Source organism: Protopterus annectens, chromosome 1.part0 (assembly GCF_019279795.1).
Source record: "Protopterus annectens isolate FY-2018-M chromosome 1.part0, PAN1.0, whole genome shotgun sequence".
In the NCBI taxonomy this organism is placed as follows: Eukaryota; Metazoa; Chordata; order Ceratodontiformes; family Protopteridae; genus Protopterus; species Protopterus annectens.
The window spans coordinates 1,200,537,608-1,200,561,053 of NC_056725.1; the positions used below are offsets into that span (position 1 = coordinate 1,200,537,608).

Sequence of the window (23,446 nt, forward strand, 5' to 3'; positions counted from 1 at the left end):
GTACTGGGTTCATAGGTTAGTACTAGGCTAACTGCCCTTGTGAGCCACTGTAAGCCAAGCCAATTATCCCTTGTGAGACTCAAACCCTGCACCTTATGTTTGTAAGGCAAACACCTTAACCATTAGGCCACCCTCCCAAACCCTATACTATTGTCTGATAATCAGCAAATGACAATAATGCATATGATTTCAGAACCTCGCTACATGTGAACCGACATCTGCAGTTCTAAGGAATATCATCAATACTACTACTTTCATAAATATCACAGAGAAGTTGATTAAATGGAAAATTAATTATGCAATAATGGTGATTTGAAAAATGTATCGATTTTTATCCTCACTTTATCCAATTAAGGGTCACAATGGGCTGGAAGTTGTCCTGGCAAACAATGAATGCAAAGCCAAGAAATGGACATGAATGGGACAAAGCATGTGTATTTGGCAAGCAAGCACTTTGGGCCACGTTTCCAAAACAAATCTGTCAAAATTACAAGCTATTGAAAACTCGCATAAACATGTGGAAATGTGCAAACTCTAAACTGAAGGTATACTAGGTGAGGTTGGAACTAATAAGCCACCTGCAGTACCACCAAAAGTATTGTTCTGTAAGAACTTTCCATAACCTTAGATGTCCTTCTCTTCTATATGCTGTGTTATTCATGACATCAGGGAGTTTTTGCCTCTGGTGAACTCAAGCACGTCTGGCCATTATACAAAAGTTAAATGCTATCGGTAGGCTGCGGGTGAAGTTCTGTACCATTCTCGGGTATCGGTCGTAAATGGATGTCTGGTATAAACTGGACGTCAACGCGCACCTCTTCAGAACTGAATGCCGCCAGAATCAGTGACTTTGGAGTGGTTACTCCAGGAAACTGGAATCAGGCAAGTGTGAGGGGGAAAGCTGGGTGGGAAACTATACAGCAGCATATAGAAGAGGAGAACATCTAATGTTATGGTAAGTTCTTACACAACAATACTATGTCCTTCTATTCATATGCTGCTGTATTCAAGACATTAGGGACTGCAAAAGCTCCTGTCCTAATGAATGGGAGGTGGATCAGAAGCAGTTTCCACAGACCCATGGAGGATGGCTCTAGCAAATTCTGCCCTGGCTTTAGAGACCATATCAAGTTTGTACTATCTTGTGAAAGTGTGATCTGAGGACCAAGTAGCTGCCTCTAGGATAGCAGCTGTGTCCAATCTTTTAAGGAAAACCCCTGAGGAGGACACTCCCCTGGTTGAGTGTGCCCTGACTGGGGCTGGCAGTGACTTACCAAGGTTGGTGTAGCAAAAATAAATGGTTTTTGATATCCAAGAGGATATAGTTTGCTTGGAAACAGGCTGACCCAGGACTCTAAGGTGACTGGAGATGAACAGCCCATCAGATTTTCGGAAAGATTTGGTTTTGGCCAAATAAAACCTGAGCTGTCTGTGTACATCTAGGGAGTGCTGTATCCTCTCTGCTCGGTTCTGCGGAGAGGGGTAAAAGTTGGCAGGTTGCTAGTATAATTTAGGGACAAGTCATTCACCACTATGGGCAAACATACCCCGCCCTTGGGGAAGACAGTGAAGGGGGGATATGCCATAAGGGCCTGGAGTTCAGATACCCTTCTGGCAGAGGTTATGGCTACCAAGAGTATAGTCTTCCAAGTGCAGTGTTGGTAGGAGCAGTCTTTGGTTGGTTCAGATGGTGGTAGTGTTCATTTTTCTAGGACATAATTAAGGTCCCAAGGAGGCGGAATGGACTTTCTTGGTGGTCTGATGTGTAGCGCACCTCTCAAGAAGAATTTGACCTCTAATCTAGATGCTAAAGGTAGTACAGGAGTAGGCAAGCTGAGATGGCAGATAGGTGGATTTTAATGGAGGAGTATGGATACCCTGGATTTCATAAGGTCACGCAGGTAGGACAAGACCACTGGGGGCTCTACAGTCAGTGGTAGTAGGTTGTTTTTCTGAAACCATAAGGAAAATCTCTCTCACTTTGAGAGGTAATATTTTCTAGTAGTTGGTTTTCTGGTCTCCTGCAGAACCTGGATCACATCCTCTGTATATAGGTGTTTGAAGGGAATCAATGCCCTATCACACACAATGCAAGGTTCAGTGTGGGCAGTTGAGGGTGTTGCCTTGTCCTGTGTGACCAGGTCCATTCTCTGGGGTAAACTGTGGTGATTTCCCTTGGCTAGCTGAAATAGTAGGGGGAACCAATGCTGCCTTGGCCAGTAGGGAGTCACCAGCAAGATTTGAAGCTGTTCCTTCTGAATTTTCAGATGGACTCTTTGAATGAGGGGGAAGGGGGGAATGCATATGCGTACATCCCCTTCCAACAGACTGATAGTGTGTCCACATTCCATGCCTCTGGGTGAGGTACCCTGGAGCAGGTCAGAAGCTGTCTGTTCATGGGGGAGGCAAAGAGATACACATTCGGAATACCCCATCTATGGACTTGGTCCAGAAACATTTTCCTGTTCAGCATCCATTCGTGAGACAGGGCCATGGTCCTGCTTAAGGAATCTGCCATCACACTGTCTGCAGAGGGGATATATACTGCTTGGAGAAGGATTTGTTTCTCCAGTGCTATTTTCCAATCCTGCAATGCTAGTCTGCACAGGAGGTAGGACCTTGCCTCCCCCGTTTGTTGATGTACCACAGGTACAGTGGTGTTGTCTGCGTACCACCTCAGGGTGCCTGGGAGAAGTTGACTCTTGAAAATATCCAAAGCTAGTATCAAGGTTCTCATTTCTTTGACACTGATGTAATCCTTTTGTTGAGTTCCTCATGCTCCAATGTCTTAGGGTTGCCCCCCAGCCTGTCTCTGAAGCATTTGTGACGAGGTCTTGGTTTGAGGGTGTGGGTTGTATGGGCATGCCTGGATATGATTGAATCTGGGAGATCCACCACTTCAGTTCCTTGGACAAGCAAAGAAGTACGGGATCATGAACTCTGCAGGATGCAGGTGTTGTTTCCAGATACTTCTCAGATACCACTGAAACTTCATGTGTAGCCTTGCAAGGATGACCATGGGGATAGTCAAGGCAATGAATTCTAAGATCCTGAGGAACTCCCTGGCTGAGATGATTTTGAGAGGAAGGATTCCCTGGAAGAAAGACGTTAGATTCATGATCTTTTCTGGTGGCAGGCAAGCCATCATTTCCCTTGTAAGAATCCAACATCCTAGAAACACCTGATCCTAAGAGGGTGTCAGGGAGGATTTTTTTGTGATTTATGGTAAACCCTATACCAGTAAGGAGGGGATGGTGAACTGCAGGTGTTGCAAGGCCATGGAACTTGAAGTAGCCTGGACAAGGATGTCATCCAGATAGGGAAAAAGCTATATTCCCCTCATCCTGGCAAAAACCACAACGTGGGCCAGACATTTTGTAAATACTCTTGGGAACGTACAAAGACCAAAGGGTAAAGCACAAAACTGATTGTGTAAATAATCCACTGAGAAGCAGAGGTACTTTTTGAATAGTGGATGGATAGGGATGTGCAAGTAGGCATCCTTTATGTCCAAGGACACTAGGAATGCCTGAGGCAAAATGAGTGGAAGAAGGGTACAGAAAAAGAGCATCCTGCAGGAGGGTACTCAGAGGAAGGTGTTGCAGTGGCATAGGTCTAGGATGGGCCTTCAGGGACCTTCCTTCCTGGGGTCCAGGAAAATTCTTGAGTAAAATCCCTTCCCTCTTGCAGAGGGCTGGACCTCTTGAATGGTTCCTTGAGCCAGAAGTTCCTGCAGGATTGGAGGGAAAAGTGGGATTTGGTCTCTGGGCGGGGGAGCGATGCCTTTGGGAGAGGGTCTGGTCTGCTGTCATGAAGTATCACTGTTTTATAATAAACAGGACCCAGGAGTTGCAGGTAACCTGCTTTCAAGTGGGAAGGTAGAAGCGCATGGAAAGAGGGGTGTCTGGGTGAAGGGTCTGGTAGTCACAGACTACCAAGCTTTCCCTGAAAGGGTTGTTTAGGTGGAGTAGAGGAGACAGACCTGGAACAGTACGGCTTCCTGTGGTCCTTTCTAGGTTTAGCCTACATTCTCTTAGTTGAGGACCTAACAAAAGAAGTTTTAGCTGGGAAGTTTCTCTGAAAGTGTGGAACTGGGGAGACAAAGATACCTCTCAATTCCTGCAGTTCCTTGCCTTGGATCTGGAGGGTCTTATAGAGTTCAGCAGCATCTGACCAAAACAATCACTTGATGGAGTGTTTAGTCACTTGTGTGCAGGAGTTCAGGAGAGAGGAAATCTTGCCTTTAGCAGGCGAGTCAGTGACCTCTCCCAGATGCTTCACCACATCTTCCAACAGAGCCAAGGAATACCTGACCATGTGCGTCTGGGTAGTTGATTGATCTTACTGCTAGGGTGGCAGAAGTAAAAGCTTTCTTTCCCAGACATTCCATCATTCTGCTGTCTTTATCAAAGGGCAGTAGAGAGATGGATAGTAATAACTTTGAGGTTTTGTCGGTGGTCACAGAAATAACCGCAGGTTCTGCAGAAGGGGCTTTATACAGGAAGGTTGCTCTCTTGGGCACCTTACAGAATCTGTCTGGATGCTTGGGTGCTGTGAGTCAGGGTTTTTGGAAGCAGCCAAGAAGGCATCCAGTAAAGCAGGGGCACAGCAGAAGGGCTGGTAGACTTCAGTTGTATGAGTTTACATCATCTTGTTTCGGTCTCAGTGACCTGACTGTTGTCCCATTTGAAAAAGTTTTGCATTTTGGTGATGGTCTTACCAAAAGTGAGGTCCTCACCAGGGGAGTCAGTGCCGTTGGACTCCTCCTCTGATGAAGTGTATTCCAGAGGAGAAGCGATCTGAGGAGAGTAGGTTAGGGATTCATCATCCAATGAATCCTCTTCGGCAGAAGAGATGCCCGGAGTAGGCCCTTTAGGGGTACAGGGCATTGGGGTCTGTGCAGGCAAAGGGGCCTGATGCAAGACCAGAAATAAAAAAAATAAATAAATAACTTTTGCAGTTTTTAATGGAACATTTAACTACATGAAAAAAAAATCTTCTACTCTAACGGAGAGGGCAGGTAAGCTGTCAACAATGCTCAGGAAGGGGAATGCATTCGTTTAACACCAGCCTCCAAAAATCTCAGTGTTTCCTGAAAAAAACAAATTATTTTTATTAACAGGTCTTATGAGTGAAAGAGCATGTTTTTAAGCAGATACAAAATTGTGCAGCCACTGGAGTACTTTCCTAAGAATAAGGCAATCAACAAGTGTAGTTGCAGGAAATGGCATGTTACCTAGCTTACGAGTTAAAACTGGATGGGGCAAAAAGAACTACCAGCCTGTTTTTCCTCTGCTCACAGTGACACATTAGTATTTAATAAAAAAGCATGCATGTTACCTGGTGAACCTTGTGTCACTAGCGTCCTTGCCTGGGACTGGACTGGAGTCAGCGTGGTCGTTACTGCAGGTGATGCAGTAACTGGAGTCAAAGCTCGAGCAGCCTGGCTTGTTGCTATGGCTACCATTTCTGCAGGTGCAGCAGGAGCAGTTACAGTTCTCTGCTGAGTATGTACAACCTGGGCTGCAGAGCTTCCTGTGGTCTGAAAAAGAATGTAAACAACAATAATTACCACTACAGCTCATAAAACACTTCAATTTCTACATGTACAAGTAATACACTGTTTTTTATTACAAAGCAGAAACAATGTTTTTATACTGGACTTTGTATTTTCAAAACAATGAGCAGAAAAAGCAGTAGACAGTACAAGGAAAGAACCTCAAGTTTAGCCACAAACTTTAAAAACTGGGGGATGGGTGGGGGGTACTCTACCCAAACTAATTAAGATTTCTCCAGGAATTCTATCTTCCTCTGATATGGGAAGTCAACCAACTGCAAAACAAGTTGCCAAATTTAAATTAATATACAATAAGGTACAGTGGAGTTTTGAATTCTAGGATAAAATATTTACTGACATCTATGACATACATATCCATTTCAAAAACAGTAACGATGAGGGAAGTAAAACTGTGAAGCTATGGAGTCATTTCTTCACAAGGTCACCACCCAGAACGGAAATCTGTAAATGGATGAAGATGTCATCTATCACAGGATATGCATCAGCTACGCAAAATTAGGCAAGAGAAAGCCCAGGACTAAGTGGAAATTAGGCTACATTCTGTAGACTGGGATGATGTCAGGCAACTATAGATCAATAAAAGCAGCATTCAGGTAACTGTACAAAAAAGCATGGGAACACAGGAAGAAGTGCACAAAGCATGACTGTGTTAAGAAATTACCACAACTGTATACATTTGGGTAATATGTACTCAATGGTGTAGTACTAACACTTGGAATTCCTATCTGCAGAAGCCTGACGGTCAGCATGATTTCCAGAGCTCTGCATGCTCCTCTCTTGGCCCTGTGGATTCCCGGCAGTCAGACATTTGGTAGTATAATGGAAAGCTGACCAATGCCATCTTCTGATCTTTCCTGCCCTCTCGGGAGCAGCTCAGCACAAACATAACACAGCACAACTCATCCTAAGATGACCCATCCCAAGGCAGAAAGAGGAAGTAACCAGAGGATGCATGAAACTCTCTCTCTCTAGGTTGCTGCTAAGCTCTGAGGAGGGGTACTCCCTGAACAGGGAAACAGCAAAGAAGAAAGTGACTGACTTACATACTTGCCACAACCCACCATGTAAAAAGAGGGGTTGGAAGAACAGAAATAGTACTGCATCAGTGAATACAGTCAAACATACACAATTAAGATCCGAACACAACTGGACTATGTTCATTGTAGTATTCACTGATGCAGTACTGACTTGAGATTTCCAAAGCTTACGGACTTAGAGGGTAACTGGCTCTTGGAGGATGCAGTGGTCAATAAGGCCTACTGAATGGTGATGGCAAAACTGATCTTGGCATTAGAAGCACTACCGAGGTTGAAGTGTTCATAGGAGTGCACCGAGAACCAGACAGTTGCCTCCAAGATAAACTAGGTATTAGCCTCTCAAAAAGACAGTAGTAGCTGCTTTGGCCCTTGTGGAATGAACCCACACAAGACCTGGAAGAGTATTATCATGACAGAACTAACAGAAACAGATGCAATGTGCTACTCACTCAGATACTTGTTGGCCAGCATGTCTCCTCTCCCTGTTTTTGGCAAAGGAAATGAATAACTGGTCACATTTCCTGATGTATTTTATCCTACCCATATAAAATATTATTGGACTGTGAACATTCAGTGAATGCAGGATCCACCCCCTCCTCTTTAGTCTGAGGCACTGAAAACACCACAGGTAGACAAATGGTCTGGTTCAAGGACAACTTTTATTAGACCCTTAGGCATAAAAGAAAGGCGAGTCCTTAGTGTACATCTCTGATGTTGTTAAAGACAAGAAAAGGCTCACCATACCTGAAGGCCTGCAGTTCAGAAATCCTTCTAATGGAAATTAATATTATCAGCAATACAGCCTTCCAAGACAGGAACCCAAGAGCAACGGAAGTAGCAAGATCAAGGGGGATAAAAAGTACAGTTTTGTACCTACCATAAATGTAGATGTTCGAGTGCTAATACAGCTGCAGTCATAACAGATGGTTCTCCTGCCGTCAGGCGGGTCCTCGGTCGGCCAAATTCCAAAGTCTAGGTCTGGCGTCGGTTGTCGCCACTTCTTCCCTGACGTCAGTGCAACAAGGGTATAAAAGAACCAGCCGACGCCATTTTCTTCAGTTTTTCTTGCCCCAGATGTCAGGTGCCCCCAGAAGGAAGGCAATACATAAAATTAGGTAATAATGCAATGCAATATAATCAAAAAACAGTAGTTGCAAGCAAATACACCATAAAAGAATACCCCTAGAGGGGAAGAAGGGAGGGAAACCTGGACCGCATCTGTATTAGCACTTGAACATCTACATTTATGGTAAGTACAAAACTGTACTATGTTCATTGTGCATACAGCTGCAGTCATAACAGATGGGTAGAATCCCAAAGCTAAGAAAGGGGTGGTAGGCACTAGGTGTAACTAGGATGAGCCAAAATGCCCTGCAAGACTGCAGTGGCAAAGCCTGCTCTAGATTTGGAGTATAATGGTAGGTTGTACTGCTTGGAGAAGGTATGCACAGAACTCCAAGTGGCTGCTTCCAAAATATCCTTGGTAGGAAGTCCTCTGAGGAAGGCTGCAGAGGTGGCCGTGGCCCTGGTGGAATGAGTTCTAATGTCTGTAGGTACAGTTTTGCCATGAAAGGAATAGCAAAAGCGTATGCAGTGGGCTATCCATTTTGAAATTGTCTGTTTGGAAATTGGCTTTCCTTGAGCTCCTACTGCATAGGCCACAAAGAGCTGTTCTGATTTTCTGAAAGGCTTTGTTCTGTCCAAATAATAACACAGTTGTCTGTGGATGTCCAAATAATGTAGTAATCTCTCCCCTTTGTTTTGAGGATTAGGATAAAAAGTAGGTAAATGATTTAAAGCTACCCTGGATACCACTTTAGGCATAAAGGACGGGTTGGTTCGTAAGGAAACTCTGTCCTGATGGAAGATGATAAAAGGCTGGACAGCCATGAGAGCCTGTAATTCTGAAACTCTACGAGATGAGGTGATAGCCAGAAGGAAAGCTGTTTTCCAGGACAAATATTGCAAATCTGATGAAGCAGCTGGCTCAAAAGGAGGCAAGGTCAGTTTTTCCAGAATGAAATTAAGATCCCAAGCAGGTATTGGTTGTTTCCTTGGCGGTCTTAAATTCTTAGCCCCTCTGAGGAACTGTCTTAAGAGAGGGTGAGAGAATAAAGGTGGATCAGTGTTGTATTCTGCAGAAATGGCTGAGGCATGGATTTTGATGGAGGAGAAAGAAAGCCCACTGCTTAGCAGTTCAGTCAAATATTGTAGTATTTCAGGTAAATTCAGTTTTCCAGGGTCCTGGCCCTTTTTCTCATTCCAGACACAAAAACGTTTCCATTTTGCGGAGTAAGCTTTTCTAGTTGACGGTCTTCTGGTCTCCAAAATGACATCCTGCACCTCCTTGGAGAGTAGGGCCTGCTGTGATGCTAAGGAATCTTCCATGCGGCTAGATTGAGTGTTTTTAGCTGACTGTGAAGAGTTTTGAAGCTGTGTTGAGTCAGAAGAAGAGGCATTAGAGGCAGGGTCCATGGTGGGGAATGCGTCAGGCTCCTCAGGAGTGGGTACCAGTGTTGCCTTGGCCAGTCCGGAGCAATGAGGATCATCTTTGGTCTGTCTGCTCTGGTCTTCAACAGAACTTTGGGCAGCAGAGGAAGAGGTGGGAAGGCATAAACTGTCATTGATGTCCAGCTGAAAGAGAGAGCATCCACTCTCCAGGCCTTTGGATGGAAGATCCTTGAGCAGAATTTTGTCAATTGATGATTTTTGTGGGAGGCAAATAGATCTATGTCTGGCCTTTCCCTTTCTTGGATTATTTCTGTAAAAACTTTTGGATGCAACTTCCATTCGTGTGGATCTGTCATACTCCTGCTTAGGTTGTCTGCCAGTGTGTTTTCCTTGCCTGGCAAGTACTGTGCTTGTAGTTCCATTTGTAAGTCCATGGCCATGTTCCAAAGTGACATGGCCAGTCTGCATAGGGGGTAAGAATGTGTTCCTCCCTGCTTGTTTATGTACCACATAACTGTGGTGTTGTCCGTTCTTATCAATAGTTGACCTGGTTGTAGAAAGTTCTTGAAAGCTATAATAGCATTTATTACTGCTAGCATTTCTTTTTGATTGATGTGAAGGTGCTTTTCTTTTTGGGACCATTTTCCCTGAATGCACCGATCTGTCATGTGCGCCCCACAAGCGTAGTCCGAGACGTCTGTTGTGATGACTTGATTTGCTTGAGGCTTGCTGAAAGGAAGACCTGTGTTTGTTTGACATGCTTGAGCCCACCACAGAAATTCCTTTTGCAGACATGGAATTAGTGGTATTATTGTTTCCAAACTGTGGCTGTGTTGAGAACATATGTTTTTCAGGTACCATTGTAGTTTCCTCATATGCAGCTTTGCACATGGGATTAGTAAGATGCAAGATGCCATGAATCCCTGAGCCTGCAGGATTTTCCTTGCAGTAAGCCTGGTGCAATTTGCTAGTGTTCTGAAGTATTGAATTAGTTGCCCCTGCTTCTCTGGCGTGAGGTAGGCCCATCTGGGTGTTTGTGTCCAAATTGGCACCCAGGAAAATTATCTTCCGAGAGGGTATTAGCCTTGATTTCTTTTTGTTGACTGTGTATCCCAGAGAGTTCAATAACATTATTACATAAGCCAGATGTTTCAGAAGAATGTGCTTGCTGTCCGCTTGGATCAGGCAGTCGTCCAAATAGGGATATATTTGTATCCCTTGAAGTCTGCAGTATGCAATTACTGATGCCAGGCATTTCGTGAATACTCTGGGCGCAGTAGATAAGCCAAAGGGCAATGCAGAGAATTGATAATGGGTTGAACCTGCAAGAAATCGGAGGTACCCTCTGCAATTTTGTCTGATTGGGACATGCAGGTATGCCTCCTTGAGGTCCAATGTTACCAGCCAAGACTCCTTGCCCAGCATGGGAAGAAGTTGCTGTAGAGTGAGCACCTTGAATTTTGGAACGAGTAGAAATGTGTTTAGGATGGATAGATCCAAAATAGGTCTCCATCCCTTCCTTGGCACCAGAAATAGCCTGGAATAAAAACCTTGACCTTGTTCATGTGTAGGCACCTCTTGAATAGCTTTCATTTTTATGAGATCTGTAATTTGCCTTTGTGCCTCTGCCCTTTGATTGTGTGGCAGGTTTGGCATGCCTCTCATTTTTGGAAGGGTGAGCCTCCGTTTATAATGTCCAGAATCCATTTGTCCTTTGTGACAATATGCCAATTTTTTGAAAATAATGCCAGCTTTCCTCCCAAGGGGGCTGCCATTTGAGACCTGGTTGGCATGCAAAGGGGAAAGTCATTGGGTTTGCTTTCTGATAGATTGCGAGTTGTCCTCACCACCTTTTTGTGTAGGAGCTTGCCATTGTCTGCCTCTATACGATCCTTGGGATTGTCCTCTGCCCCTTGGGCACCTGTATCTGCCTCTTTGGGGTCTGTCTGTGGCAGGAAAGGACCAGTTTTTGGAAGGCCAATTTCTACTAAAACGTGGGGGTTGAATATGTAGAAATTCTTTCACAGTTTGCATTGATTTAGCCTTTTCCTCCATTTTCCTTAAAACCTCCTCAGCATTAGCACCAAATAGTACATCCTTTTGAAGAGGGGCGTCTAGTAATTTAGCTTTGACATGATCAGGCAAGGCTTGTTCCTTGAGCCAGGCATGCCTACGTATGACTGATCCTGTAACAGTAGCTCTGCATGAGGCCTCTAGAGCATCAAAACCACATTGTAAGGTATGCTTACCCACTTGTTCTGCACTATGCATCAAATCCTGCAACTCCTTCAAGTCTGGTTGTTCAGGTTGTGACATTTTACTTTTCAATTGTGATAGCAAAAACTGTTGGTATTTTAACATATGAAACTGACAGTTTAAGGCCCTCATGGATAAGGTAGCCGAGGTATATACCTTTTTCCCCACCTTTCTAAGGATCTGGAATCTCTCTCAGAAGGTAATGGATTTTTAGTAGTGGAGGCCTTAACTCCCTTGGGGCCCTGTGAGATGGTTTCTGGGTCAGCAGCATGGCTCTTGTATAGAAATTGGTGTGAGTCAGGGACCCTGTAGTACCTGTCAGGCTTAACTGGAGCTGGAGGTAGAGAGTCCGGGTTAAGGCAGGCCTCTGAGTAAACATCATCTAGGATGTCCAAGACAGGAGGTATAGCCAGAGGCCTGTGCTGAGGAAGCAAGAGAAATTCCCTGAGCCTTTTCTTGGAATCAGAATAATCCTGGCCTTCCCAGTGGAAGTGTTCCCTTAAGGTATGCAAAGTTTCCCCAAATGAGTAATCCTCAGGGGGGGGATACAGAAGGGATGGACTCCTCTGCATTAGAGTCTTCAAAAGGGGAGTAAGAATGTTCCTGATCATCAGAGTGCTCTGAAATAATGTAGCCCTGATCAGAGGAGGGGGAATCTTCCTCCACTCTAGGCCTTTTGTCCAGTGGGGGCTGAGAACCTCTGATAAGAGTAATTAAATCCTCAGCCATTTTAAGCATCTGTTTCTTGGGCATGGGGCCTGGAGATGGGCCCTGTGTAGCTGGTCTCTTAGAGTGCATGGTTGCTTTAGACTTTGTGAAAGCCTTGATAGAGAAAGAAGAGGAAGGTCTGAAGACACCTTGAGTGGAGGTGGACCTGTCCACATTCTGAGTTTCAACGCCAACAGTGGCTTCGGTATCTGTAGTCGGGGTGTGGGCCGAGAAGCCTGCGACCTCGGGTACAAGAGACACCGTCAAAGACAGGTCGTCGGTAGGCAGGGGCTGCGTAGGCTTCTCACTGAGAACCGGACCACGTGTAGCCGGCTTTGGCGTGATGTCGGTAGAGGCCGCGGACCTCGCGTGTCGGTCCTTGTCTTTTCGTTTTTTAGACAAAACCGGAGTCGGAGTATCCGACGACATAGTATAGTTAAATGCTTTTCCAAAATAATGCTGGGTGAACTCCGCCCGACACTTAATAGTGCGTTTGTTGAATGCAGCACAAAAGTGGCAGGCCGAGACCTCGTAGTCTGGGCCTAAACAAGGTATACAGAGGGAATGGAAATCCTTATGCGGTATTTGCTTCCCACAAGAAATACAATTATTAACTTTGTGTGACATCGGTCTGAGGCAAGAAAAGGTTCCCCAACGGGGTACTTAGCTTTTAAGAAGACTTCGGTTTCCAAATTTTCGTAATCTCAGGAGCTGGCCGACCGGCACTTGCAAACTGCTTCTGCTTCGGATACCGCGTGGCAAGAAAGACTGAAAAAAATGGTGTCGGCTGGTTCTTTTATACCCTGTCGCACTGACGTCAGGGAAGAAGCGACGACAACCGACGCCGGACCTAGACTTTGGAATTCGGCTGACCGAGGACCCGCCTGACGGCAGGAGAACCCATCTGTTATGACTGCAGCTGTATGCACGATGAACATCTTAAGTTCCATGATGGTGTTAATTCCCTTTTGGATGACATTAAATGCAACCACCCTTTAAGGAACTGCTTAACTGGCAATCCTGTAAATTATTAAAAGTAGACACGCTCATGACCAATGTGTCTACATTTAATAATTTACAGGATATGCCTGCTGTGTAGAAGTCTGTCAAATAAGTAAAAAACAGTGGCACCTGGGCAGTATCTAGCCCTCGTCTTTACTGTAGCACCCAAAGGATAACCTTTTCCACTTAGGTAAGTCTAGCTTCTTTAGGTTAGGTTTCTTGACCACTATCAAGAACCATGGCACCAAAACATGTGCCTGAAGGGAACAGTCTGTTTTCTGGAGAAGTATACCAACTTTTAAAGTACATTTAGAAATGTTATCTATGTCCACTAACCCTCTCAATGAGATTTGCTGCTGCTCAGCTGGTATGTCAACTCATTCTCTTGGGTTGGGAAGTATAGTGCCCTGGGGATCAAACCTGACTCGGAAGTCAATTTCCATGCATGCACTGCTAGCCTGCACAACAGATAATAGTGATTATCCCCCTGCTTGTTGAGAAACTACAACACTGTGGTATTGTCCAGCAAGATGTGCAAAGCTCCTGTGCTACCTCATGGGTTTGAATGCCTTGATGGCTAGTATCATTGCCATCATCTCTCATGTGCCTTCTTCCTAGTTCCCTGGAGCTTTAGTTCTTTCAAACATGCTCCCCCAGGTTGAGTCTGAGGAGTACGTGGCACCCCCACAACTGAGGCAATTTGGTCTATCCACCATGAGAGTTACTTTTTAATGCACGGTAGAAGTGTAATGGGTATGCTTGCAATACCTGTTTCTTGGGTACTTTTCCACATATGCTAGTGGAATCATCCGGTTACAAGAGGCCATGTATTCTGAGGAATTTTTCTTGCTGAGATTTGAATCTTGAAATACTGGGACACAATAATTCTGTCTAGTACAAAACATACTAATTTGGAACACTTTAATATTTCTACTCAATGCCAGGGAGTCTTAACAAAAATGCCCAAACTTGAGGGTCTCCTGCAACCTGAACAAATTCAAGTATGTATAGTTACAGAAACAGGGTTTCAGAGCAATGAAAGCATTTCCTCTATTCCTGGGTATAATGCCTATCACATCCTCAAACCACTGGCAATTGTGGGCGAGTAACAGTACTTGTCAAGGATATCACCATCTCATGACAGACTCCCTGAGACATCACATACAAACTCCTAGATGTCCAAACCATCCAAAACGAGACTATTTACCAGTTCACAGCTAGCTACAGAACGCCCTCTAGGTCTCCTTCTCAGAATGCTAGCTATCTTAATACATTAGCTGAAATTGTCACTAAGCCCAAGACGTTTCTTCTGGGGGACATCAACTATCCATCAGTAAACTGGCTAACCTACACTGCCAATTGTCAGCATGCCCAGTGTTTCCTTATAAATACTAACTCTCTTTCCCAATACCCTGAATCTAGACCTCACAAATATGTCTACTTCTTGCATAGCTCCATATGTATCGTGTCTTGTTAAATCAGATCACAATTTAATAACATTTTCCTTTAACACTGGCATTTCCCTTATAAACAAGCTCTGTGTTTAGGGACTTCTCAAAAGTACACTATCTTCAATTACTTGATGACTTAAATACTGATGTAATCCTCCTCTGGATCTCACTGATAAAAGTTGCTAAGTATGCCTCTAACTTCTACTCCCACTTAAATAGTTGTATGATAATGCAGTCCCTATCCACAACAAATGCGTGAAGTTTAAAAACAATCTGCTGTAATGAAATACCAGTAGAAATTAATTATATATCAAGAGAAAGTAACTACTTAATGCTTATAAAAAGGTCTCATTTTACTGACCTTAAGAGTACACTTAAACAAACCAAGAGCTTAAAGGAACCACTGAGAAGCTAAATGTTGAGTATTAACTTAAAATAGCCACTAAAACCAAACATAACTGCAAATCTTTCTGCAACTATGTCAAAAGCGAACAACTATCACTTAACATTGCTCAGGGCTAGTCCAGAATAATACTATATACTCTGACCCAAAGGTAACAGCTAATTATCACAGCTAACAAATGCAATGTAAATTTCACACCACCAACAGTTACAGCTATCCCACTGATTCCAAAACACCACCCACTCCCTTTAATTACTATGGAACAAATTCTTTCAGCCCTTTCAAAAACTAAGAATACTTCATCCATGGGCCCTGACAACATACAAGGGTTGGCTGATTATCAGTGCCAAACATGGTCTTTCTGAACACCTGCTTAAACTCTTTAATCTAATCCTCCTCACTGGTTACATTCCTGAAGCCTGGAAAATGGCTATTATAATGCCATTACACAAGGGTGGGCCAACCACAGACTCTGGTACTATAGACCCACTAATCTCAATGACCTCATATGTAAAGCTATGGACTACATTATCACAAACTTCATTAATCTGGACATTGAAAATCTCAACTTTAGACCCTCATCAGTTTGGCCTTATCAAAGGAAAGTTCTCCCTTTTTAACCTCATTCTTTCTTTAAAAAAACTAACTGAAGCAGTGGATAGTGGTTATGCACTGCATACAGCATGTCTAGATCTGACCAAGGCCTCTGACACTATTCCCTAATGCAAGCATTACTGAGAGGCTGGAAATCTGAAAATAAATCCTTGTACTGCACAATAGACAGCAAACTAGTTATCTGACAGGACCCATGTGGTTAGAGTAGCAGGTGCCATTTCTGAATAATTAGTTACCAGCAGGGCTCAATTTTGGGCCCTTTCCTAAATGGCATATATTTCTTAGACCTTTAGGCCAGTACCTTTGGCCTATGGGTAACCAAGTTTGCAGATGACTGTAAATTGGTTGCTGTCATTCATTCTTCAAATGACTCACAATTGCTCCAACAGAGATTAGATCACATTAACAAAGATGCAAGGAAAATGGACTTAAATTAAATATATAAAAAATATAGCATATTTCATTTTGGTACACAAAACAGTTTCACTTATCATATAGAAGATGCACCCTTCAAATCACACACTGCGTGGTGTAAGGGATTTCGTTGATAAGTAATTATCATTGACCATCATATCTCCACAGTAGTTCAGAAAGCCTTTTATCCAGCCCATTTAATTTCCAAAGGCATCTCCACTAGATCGAAAGTCATCTTAATGCCCCTTTACTCATGTCTTAGCAGACCCATTACTGAATATGATGCACCTTTTGACATGTACTTATCTAAACATAACACACAAACTGGAGACTTCAGAAATTCATAACTAAAAAGATTAGCGGCCTCAAAAATAAGAAGTTATGTACTCACCATAACGTTCCATCGGAGTAGGAATCTTCATTTGTCTGCAACCTTTGGGTATCGGATCCGATCTCGGATCCGAGCCGGCAACTTGTTTCACAGCTATCAGATCCGAGCTCCTAGCTCCTCCCCTTACCCATAACCCCCTGCCAACTCTGACTGACCTCAGATCAAGTTTGCCCTCATACAAGCAGCTAAAAAGGTTAAATACGTCCCGTAGGGGACTAGAAGGAGGACATTCAGGGACTAAAACTTCTGAAGGTCAGGGGGAAGGAGGGGGGGGGATGGTTGCAGACAAATGAAGATTCCTACTCAGATGGAACGTTATGGTGAGTAAATAACTTCTTAATCTGAAGTAGGTACTTTATTTGTCAGCAACCTTTGGAACAGAGTCCCCAGCTACCTGGATCTTGGGCGGTCATCATGGAAGGATATTCCGAAGCACTGCAGAGCCAAAAGATGCTCTCCCTCTGCAGATAACGTCCAGCTTATAATGGTTGATAAAGGTATGAGATGAGGCCCAAGTGGCTGCGGAGCAAATGTCATCTAAAGACACTCTAGACCTAAAGGCAGCAGAGGTAGATATAGAGCGAGAAGAGTGTGCACCAACTCCCTGAGGTGCGGACCTCCCAGAACTTTCATAGGCCGATAGAATACACTGTGAGATCCATCGTGATAAAGTGACCTTAGAGACAGCACTAAAAAAATCCAACGTATCACTGAAGACTTGACCACACAGAATTTATTCAGATAAACGTAAAGCGCTTTTCGTCGCTCAATGTTTGAGCAACTTCTTCAGACGTTCAACACTTTATCTAATTAATTATTTATATATACTCACGTCACTAAAAACACTGTCATTATACATCAATTACAATTTAAAGCAATAGTGTCCAATAACAACTTGAAGCAGCAAAGAATGTGTATAAAAAGTATATGTATATAAGTGTACACAATTAAAAATATGTATATATGTCTAAAATCACATAGTCATGTTAGTCAACCCGCAAACAATAAACCCAAATAGAAATTTATGAAAAACGGAGCTTAAATAAAGTGATACAGTGCAGGCTTGCAAGATAAGTTGTCAATAAAAGTCAAAATAGACATTTCGTACAAGCCTTTAAGCTGTATACAATAATAAAATGCGAACAAGACAGATTACGTAAGTCTTGTCGTAAAAGTTATTGTTTTGAAATGTGTATAAACAAATATATATGTGTATTTATTTTTTTAAAAGTTATATAAAAATATAAATATATATGTATATGTAGATTTATTAGTTATTTGTAAAGTCTTATTGTACTTCTCATAATAAAATATAATATACACATTAAAATGAACTCATACAGTACAAGTGCAATGTTGTGAAATTTCTAGTAAATATAAGTTAAATAACTAGGAAAATACATGTGTGTATAAGTAAATGTAAATATATGTGTCATACCTGTCTTTACACAAAAGGGGTCTTAGATATAAGTTTTACTGTAATAATGGAAGTAAACCTATAAACTAAATAATTGTATTTGTTATTTCCTATTCAAACTCCTTAATTTTAATAGGCAGCTAATGTTGCAATGGTCATTTAACCCTGGGTGAACAAATGCATTTGTACGCCATTGCCAAGTTAGTTCTCGCTCCTCTAAAAGCAAGTTGTATGGACCACCTCTAAGGTTTGTCTGAATCTGGTCCAATGCCATAAATTTGAAGTTATGGCCCGGGTTACTTAAAATATGTTTAGATAAGGCATTCTCTACTTTTTTGTTTTGTATAGCATATGTGTGTTCATAAACTCTTTCTTTAAACTGCCTTTCAGTCTTTCCTATGTAGAAAGCTGGGCATAGTGTACATGAAGCCACGTACACTATAAGTTTAGAGTAACAATTTAGTTTGTATTTAATTTCATATTTTTTGTTTTTGATGGTTATGTGTTCTCCACTACACATATGTTTACACATATTACAACTTTCGCAGATTGTCATGCCTTTCTTCCTACTAAAATTGTTAATAGTATTACCTTCCAAAATATTTTTCAAATTATAACCCCTTCTATATACAATTCTAGGGTATTCAACTAGGTTACTAGAAATGCTCCTATCTTGTTGGATCAATGTCCAGTTTTTAAATAATAATTTTTTAATGATGTCACTGTCCATATTGTATGTTGTTATAAAACTAAGTTTGAAGTCATTATTAGGTTGTATTCTTTCCAGGGTTTCTGTTTCCTCTAATAAGTACTCCTGGTTTTCCACTATGTCTAAGGATGTACTTTTGTCAATGAATTGGTTAAGAATGGGAAGTATAATACCATTAGATCTTTTACATCTCACTTCCTGGACTATCTCATCTAGAAAGTCAATGGGGTAACCCCTCTCACAGAAGAGAGCTATAAGTAATTCACATTCAAGTTCGAAGTCACTAATATAAGTAGTCATACGAGCTGCTCGAATTAGCTGGCCTTTCACTATAGCTTTTTTCTGTGAGGTCGGGTGGAGGCTAGTGTAATGGAGGTATGAATTGCAGAAAGTTTCTTTCCTATGTATCTTAGAAAAGTACTGGTTGTTAGCATAGTCTTTAGATAAATTCACGTCCAAATAATCAATAGATTGTTCCTGAAAATTGGACGTGAATTTAAAGAAGTCCGTAGTATTATTGAAAAAGTTTAAAAGCTTTTCTGCTTTTCTTTTATCTCCTCCAAATAAGATAAAAATATCGTCCAGGAAACGGGTATAATACTTAATAAAAGGGGCTCATTCAGTATTCTCAAAAATGTATTGATGTTCCCAATACGCTATAACTGTGTTCACTAAACTGGCCCCACAAGGTGAACCCATTGCAACACCACATTTTTGCAAGTACAACTTATTGTTAAAAGTGAAAAAATTGTTTGTCAAAATAATATCTAATAGTGTTGTTACAGTAAAAATTTCGTTTGCTGGAGCCCCTTTCTTAATTAAAAATAAGTTTACCCACTCTATCGCTTCCAAATGTGGAATTGACGTATATAAATCTAGAACGTCAATGGTGACGAAGTTATGGTCTTCTCTGTATACAATGTTGTCGAAATTCTTCTGAAAAGACCACGAATCTTTACATACTTGAACTTCAGTCACTAGATATTTTTTTAGAATATTGTCTACTAATTTAGCAGATGCATACGTGATAGAGTTTATCTGAATAAATTCTGTGTGGTCAAGTCTTCAGTGATACGTTGGATTTTTTTAGTGTGGATTTGGTTTGTTTCAAGTATTTAGTTTGTCTCTCGTGACCTTAGAGACAGGTTTACCTAAGTTAAATTTGGCAAAGGAGATGAACAACTGGTCGGATTGTCTATGACCAGCAGTCCTGTGGATGTAAAAGTGCAGTTGTCTATGCACATCTAACGAATGCAGCTTGTATTCTCCTTTGTTCTGATACTTAGGAAAGAAGACTGGCAGGTTAATGGATTGATTGATATTGGCCTCTGAAGCCACCTTGGGAAGGAACGAGGGGTTGGTCCTGAGGTACACTCTATCCTGGTGAAAAGCCAATATGGGGGTTTTACACAAAGGGCCTGAAGCTCAGAAACTCTTTTCGTTGAAGTAATAGCGACAAGGAACACCATTTTCCAAGATAGGTACTAATCAACCGAAGAAGCAGGTTCAAAAGGGGGAGCTGTCAATGCTTGAAGGACTAGAGATAAATCCAAGGGGGTATAACTTCCTTGACAGGAGGTCTGAGCAGGAAGGTACCCTTTAGAAAGGTTTTACACAATTTAATCATAATCAAGGGACCTGACTCATGTCCCACATGATAATGAGAGATAGCTGCCAGTTGAACCTTGACCATAGAGCAGCTAGCCTCCTGATGAAACAGACCTGTAAGGAAATCCAACACAGTCGGTAACGGCACTGTGAAGGGATCTAAGTTATGATTCTCCACCCAGATGGAGAAACGCTTCCACTTACTGCGATAGACCTTCCTAGTGGAAGGTTTATGTGCTGCTACAAGGATGGCTTTAACTGGGGAAGAGATTCCGGGAGTCCTGATTAGGAGTGGAACTGGAGCAGCCAAGCTGTCAACTTGAGGTTGTCCAGATTCGGGATCGGGAGATTCAGGGGATGAGATATTAGATCCGGTAGGGGATCCAGAATCCAAGGAGGATTTACCAGGTGAGACCACAGGTAAGGGAACCATGCTTGACGAGGCCGGAATGGGGCAATGAGGATCATTCTGCTCCCCAACCGACTGGCTTTCTGTACGAGTTTCAGCATCAGAGGTAGAGGTGGGTAAGCATAAAGTAAACCGGAAGGCCAAGCATGCACCAGAGCGTCTCTTGAGGATTCCCCGAAGAGGGGAATTAGAGCGAAGTAACTGTTGCATTTCGTATTTGAGGGAGAAGCAAAGAGATCACAACAGTGTTGCCCCCATTCGGCAAAAATCCGCTTCGCTACCTGGGAATTGAGAGACCACTCATAAGGGGAAAGGATGGTGCGGCTGAGCCTGTCCGCCAGAATGTTGGTCCGTCCCGGAATGTGCGTCGCAATAAGAAAGCGGTTGGTGGAGGTCGCCCATTCTCACACTCTCATGGCCTCTCGACAGAGAGGATAGGACCTGGTTCCCCCCTGTTTGTTGATGTACCAGACAACTGACATGTTGTCTGTCTGGATCGCAATAGTTCCTACAGGAAAAAGGTTCTGAAGTGCCTGCAACGCTAACAGCACCGCCATCATCTCCAGGACATTGATATGCAAAGAGGTCTCTGTGCCGTTCCACCTGCCCCCCCACCCGAGGCGAGAGGCGTCCGTGGTCACCGTGGCGAGGGGAGGAGGCGTGGAGAAGGGACATCCCGTATGGAGGTTCGGAGATTGGAGCCACCATAAGAGAGCCCTCCTGCAAGCCCTGCTGAGGGGAATAGGATGGTTTAGGGGGTAATGTAGAAAGGACCACTGTACTTGAAGGGTCCATTGCAGGACCCTCATATTTAGACGAGCCAATGGCAAAAGAGTGATTGCCGCCACCATGGAGCCTAGAGCCCTCAGGACCAACTCCGCCGATGGGGCTTCTAAATGGAGGATGGCCCGCACATGAAGCCTCAGGTTTTGTAGTCGTTCCACAGTCAGGAATGCTAGAAGGTTTCTTGTATCCAACTTGGCCCCTATAAACTCTATCACCTGAGTCGGAGCAAGAGAAGATTTGTCCCTGTTGATGGTGATGCCCAGCTGGGGAGCAAGCTGGAGGAAGTAGTCCCTGGCTGAGCAAAGTAGATGCCTTGTCAGGGCAGTCAGGAGCCAGTCTTCCAGGTATGGAAAAACCTGCATTCCCTGGAGTCTCAGGTGGGCCGCTATCACTGCTAATACTTTGGTAAACACCCTGGGGGCTGTGGTGAGGCCAAAGAGAAGGACCCTGAACTGGTAGTGACTGGCTCCCAGCCAGAAGCGGAGGAACCTCCTGGATCATCTGTCCATCAGAATGTGGTAGTACGCATCCTTGAGGTCTATTGAGCACAGCTAGTCGTTCTCCCGCAATAGGGAGAGGATGGGTTGAAGAGTGACCATCCGGAATTTTTGTTTGGTTACTGACAGGTTCAAAAGGGAGAGATCGAGAATTGGCCTTAAGTCCCCCGTCTTTTTTGGCACCAGAAAGAACCTGGAGTAAAAACCTAATCCGCGCTGGTCTGGGGGGACGGGTTGGATGGCTCTTTTTTCTAGGAGCTGCTGAATTTCTGCAGCTGCTACCTCCTTCTGATCGGGTGGTACATCGGGGAGGTTTCCGAGTTTGGGGACATGATACAGGGGAATTTAGTAACCTCTGGATATGATACGAAGCACCCAGCGATCTGATGTGATGGACTCTCAAGCTGCCAGGTGCCTTGAGAAACGTCCCCCGACTGCCTCCAGAGTGGAGCAGTCGGGCAACCCCTCAGGGTTGCTGCGTGGGCCGATCAGAAAAGGTTTCTCTTGACCCAAAAGTCTTCGGGCCCCCTCTGCCTCTAGGGCGGCGTCCTCCCTGTCCTCCTCTGCCACGGAAGGACTGGTTGTCCGGAGCAGGCTGGGAATGTTGCGATTTCCAGAAACACATCTTCTTCTGTCCCTTTTGGTTCTTGGAGAAGGACCACTGGGGAGCACAGAAGCGGACTCCGACGGCAGACAACGTCTTCCCATCCTTTTCACTCTGGACTAAAGTCTCGCAAACTCTCTTGCCAAATAAGGCAGAACCATCGAAAGGGGCATTCGCAAATGACGCCTTGAAGGGTTCCGCGAAGTCACAATGTCGGAGCCAGGCCTGGCGTCTCATGACTAAGCCTGCTCCGCTGGCTCTAGCGGCTCCCTCTGTGGCATGGGACAAAAGCCGCATAGAGGTATTTGATATAGATCTTAGAGTGGCCATGAGAGTGGAGTACAATTGTTTGTCCTCCGCCGAATTGAACTCCGGGGGGAAGCAGCGTACTCTTTGATAAGGTCTCGCTGCATCCTAATAATGTGTGCCATGTAGTTCAGGGACCTTACTGAGATGGTCACTAAACTAAACACCCACTTCCCTAGGCGATCCATCGAGCGGGACTCTTTGCTCGGTGGATGGACCGAGGGGCTCTCCTAAGCTAATTCCCTCTTAGTGGCTACTGCCACCAACATGGCATCTACGGGGGGACCCTTGCTCAAGTGGGACCTCTCTGAAAGGGGGCTCAGAATCCTATCGGGGTGTTTGGGAACTGGCTCCACAGTGTCCGGCTCCTTCCACGCCCTGGTGGTAATAAGGTCCACCAGGGGGTCGGGCAGAGGGGACATCCAAGAGGTAGATGGGCCTGCTTCGAATGCCTCCAGGAACACGGACTTGTCGGAGAAAGCCTTGGGGGCAGACCACCCCCCCTAATCCTGAGCATTTCCATGATGTCTCCGAAGGAGACATCCTCGGGGGGGGTGACCTTGGGGAGCCTTCCCCTTCATCCAAGTCCGTGTCTTCTGTTAAGGACTCAGGGGAGTCCACGTGCCTTCTCTTACACTTCCGCTTATGAGGAACAACCTCGGGGGGGGGGGGGCCGTCCGAGGAAGTCTCACCAGCAACATCTTGTTCCAAAGGAACGACCTGAGACATCGAAGCAGGCTGTCCCTGTGGCCGGGCGATGGAAGCCAGACCCAGCTGACAGGGAGTGCAGGATGGAGCCGAGGC

The 23,446-nt window shown here is 44.0% G+C and overlaps 1 protein-coding gene across 3 annotated transcripts in view; it reads right to left on the reverse strand.

Annotated features, from left to right (window-relative positions):
• The window catches only part of EP400 (E1A binding protein p400), a 3,509,270-nt gene that overhangs the window by 525,990 nt on the left and 2,959,834 nt on the right, over window positions 1-23,446 (reverse strand). For all 3 annotated transcript variants that reach the window (XM_044065578.1, XM_044065569.1, XM_044065563.1), the window contains one exon: window positions 5,341-5,542. In XM_044065578.1, the coding sequence (XP_043921513.1) occupies window positions 5,341-5,542 (202 nt within the window). The remainder of the gene's footprint in view (window positions 1-5,340; window positions 5,543-23,446) is intronic.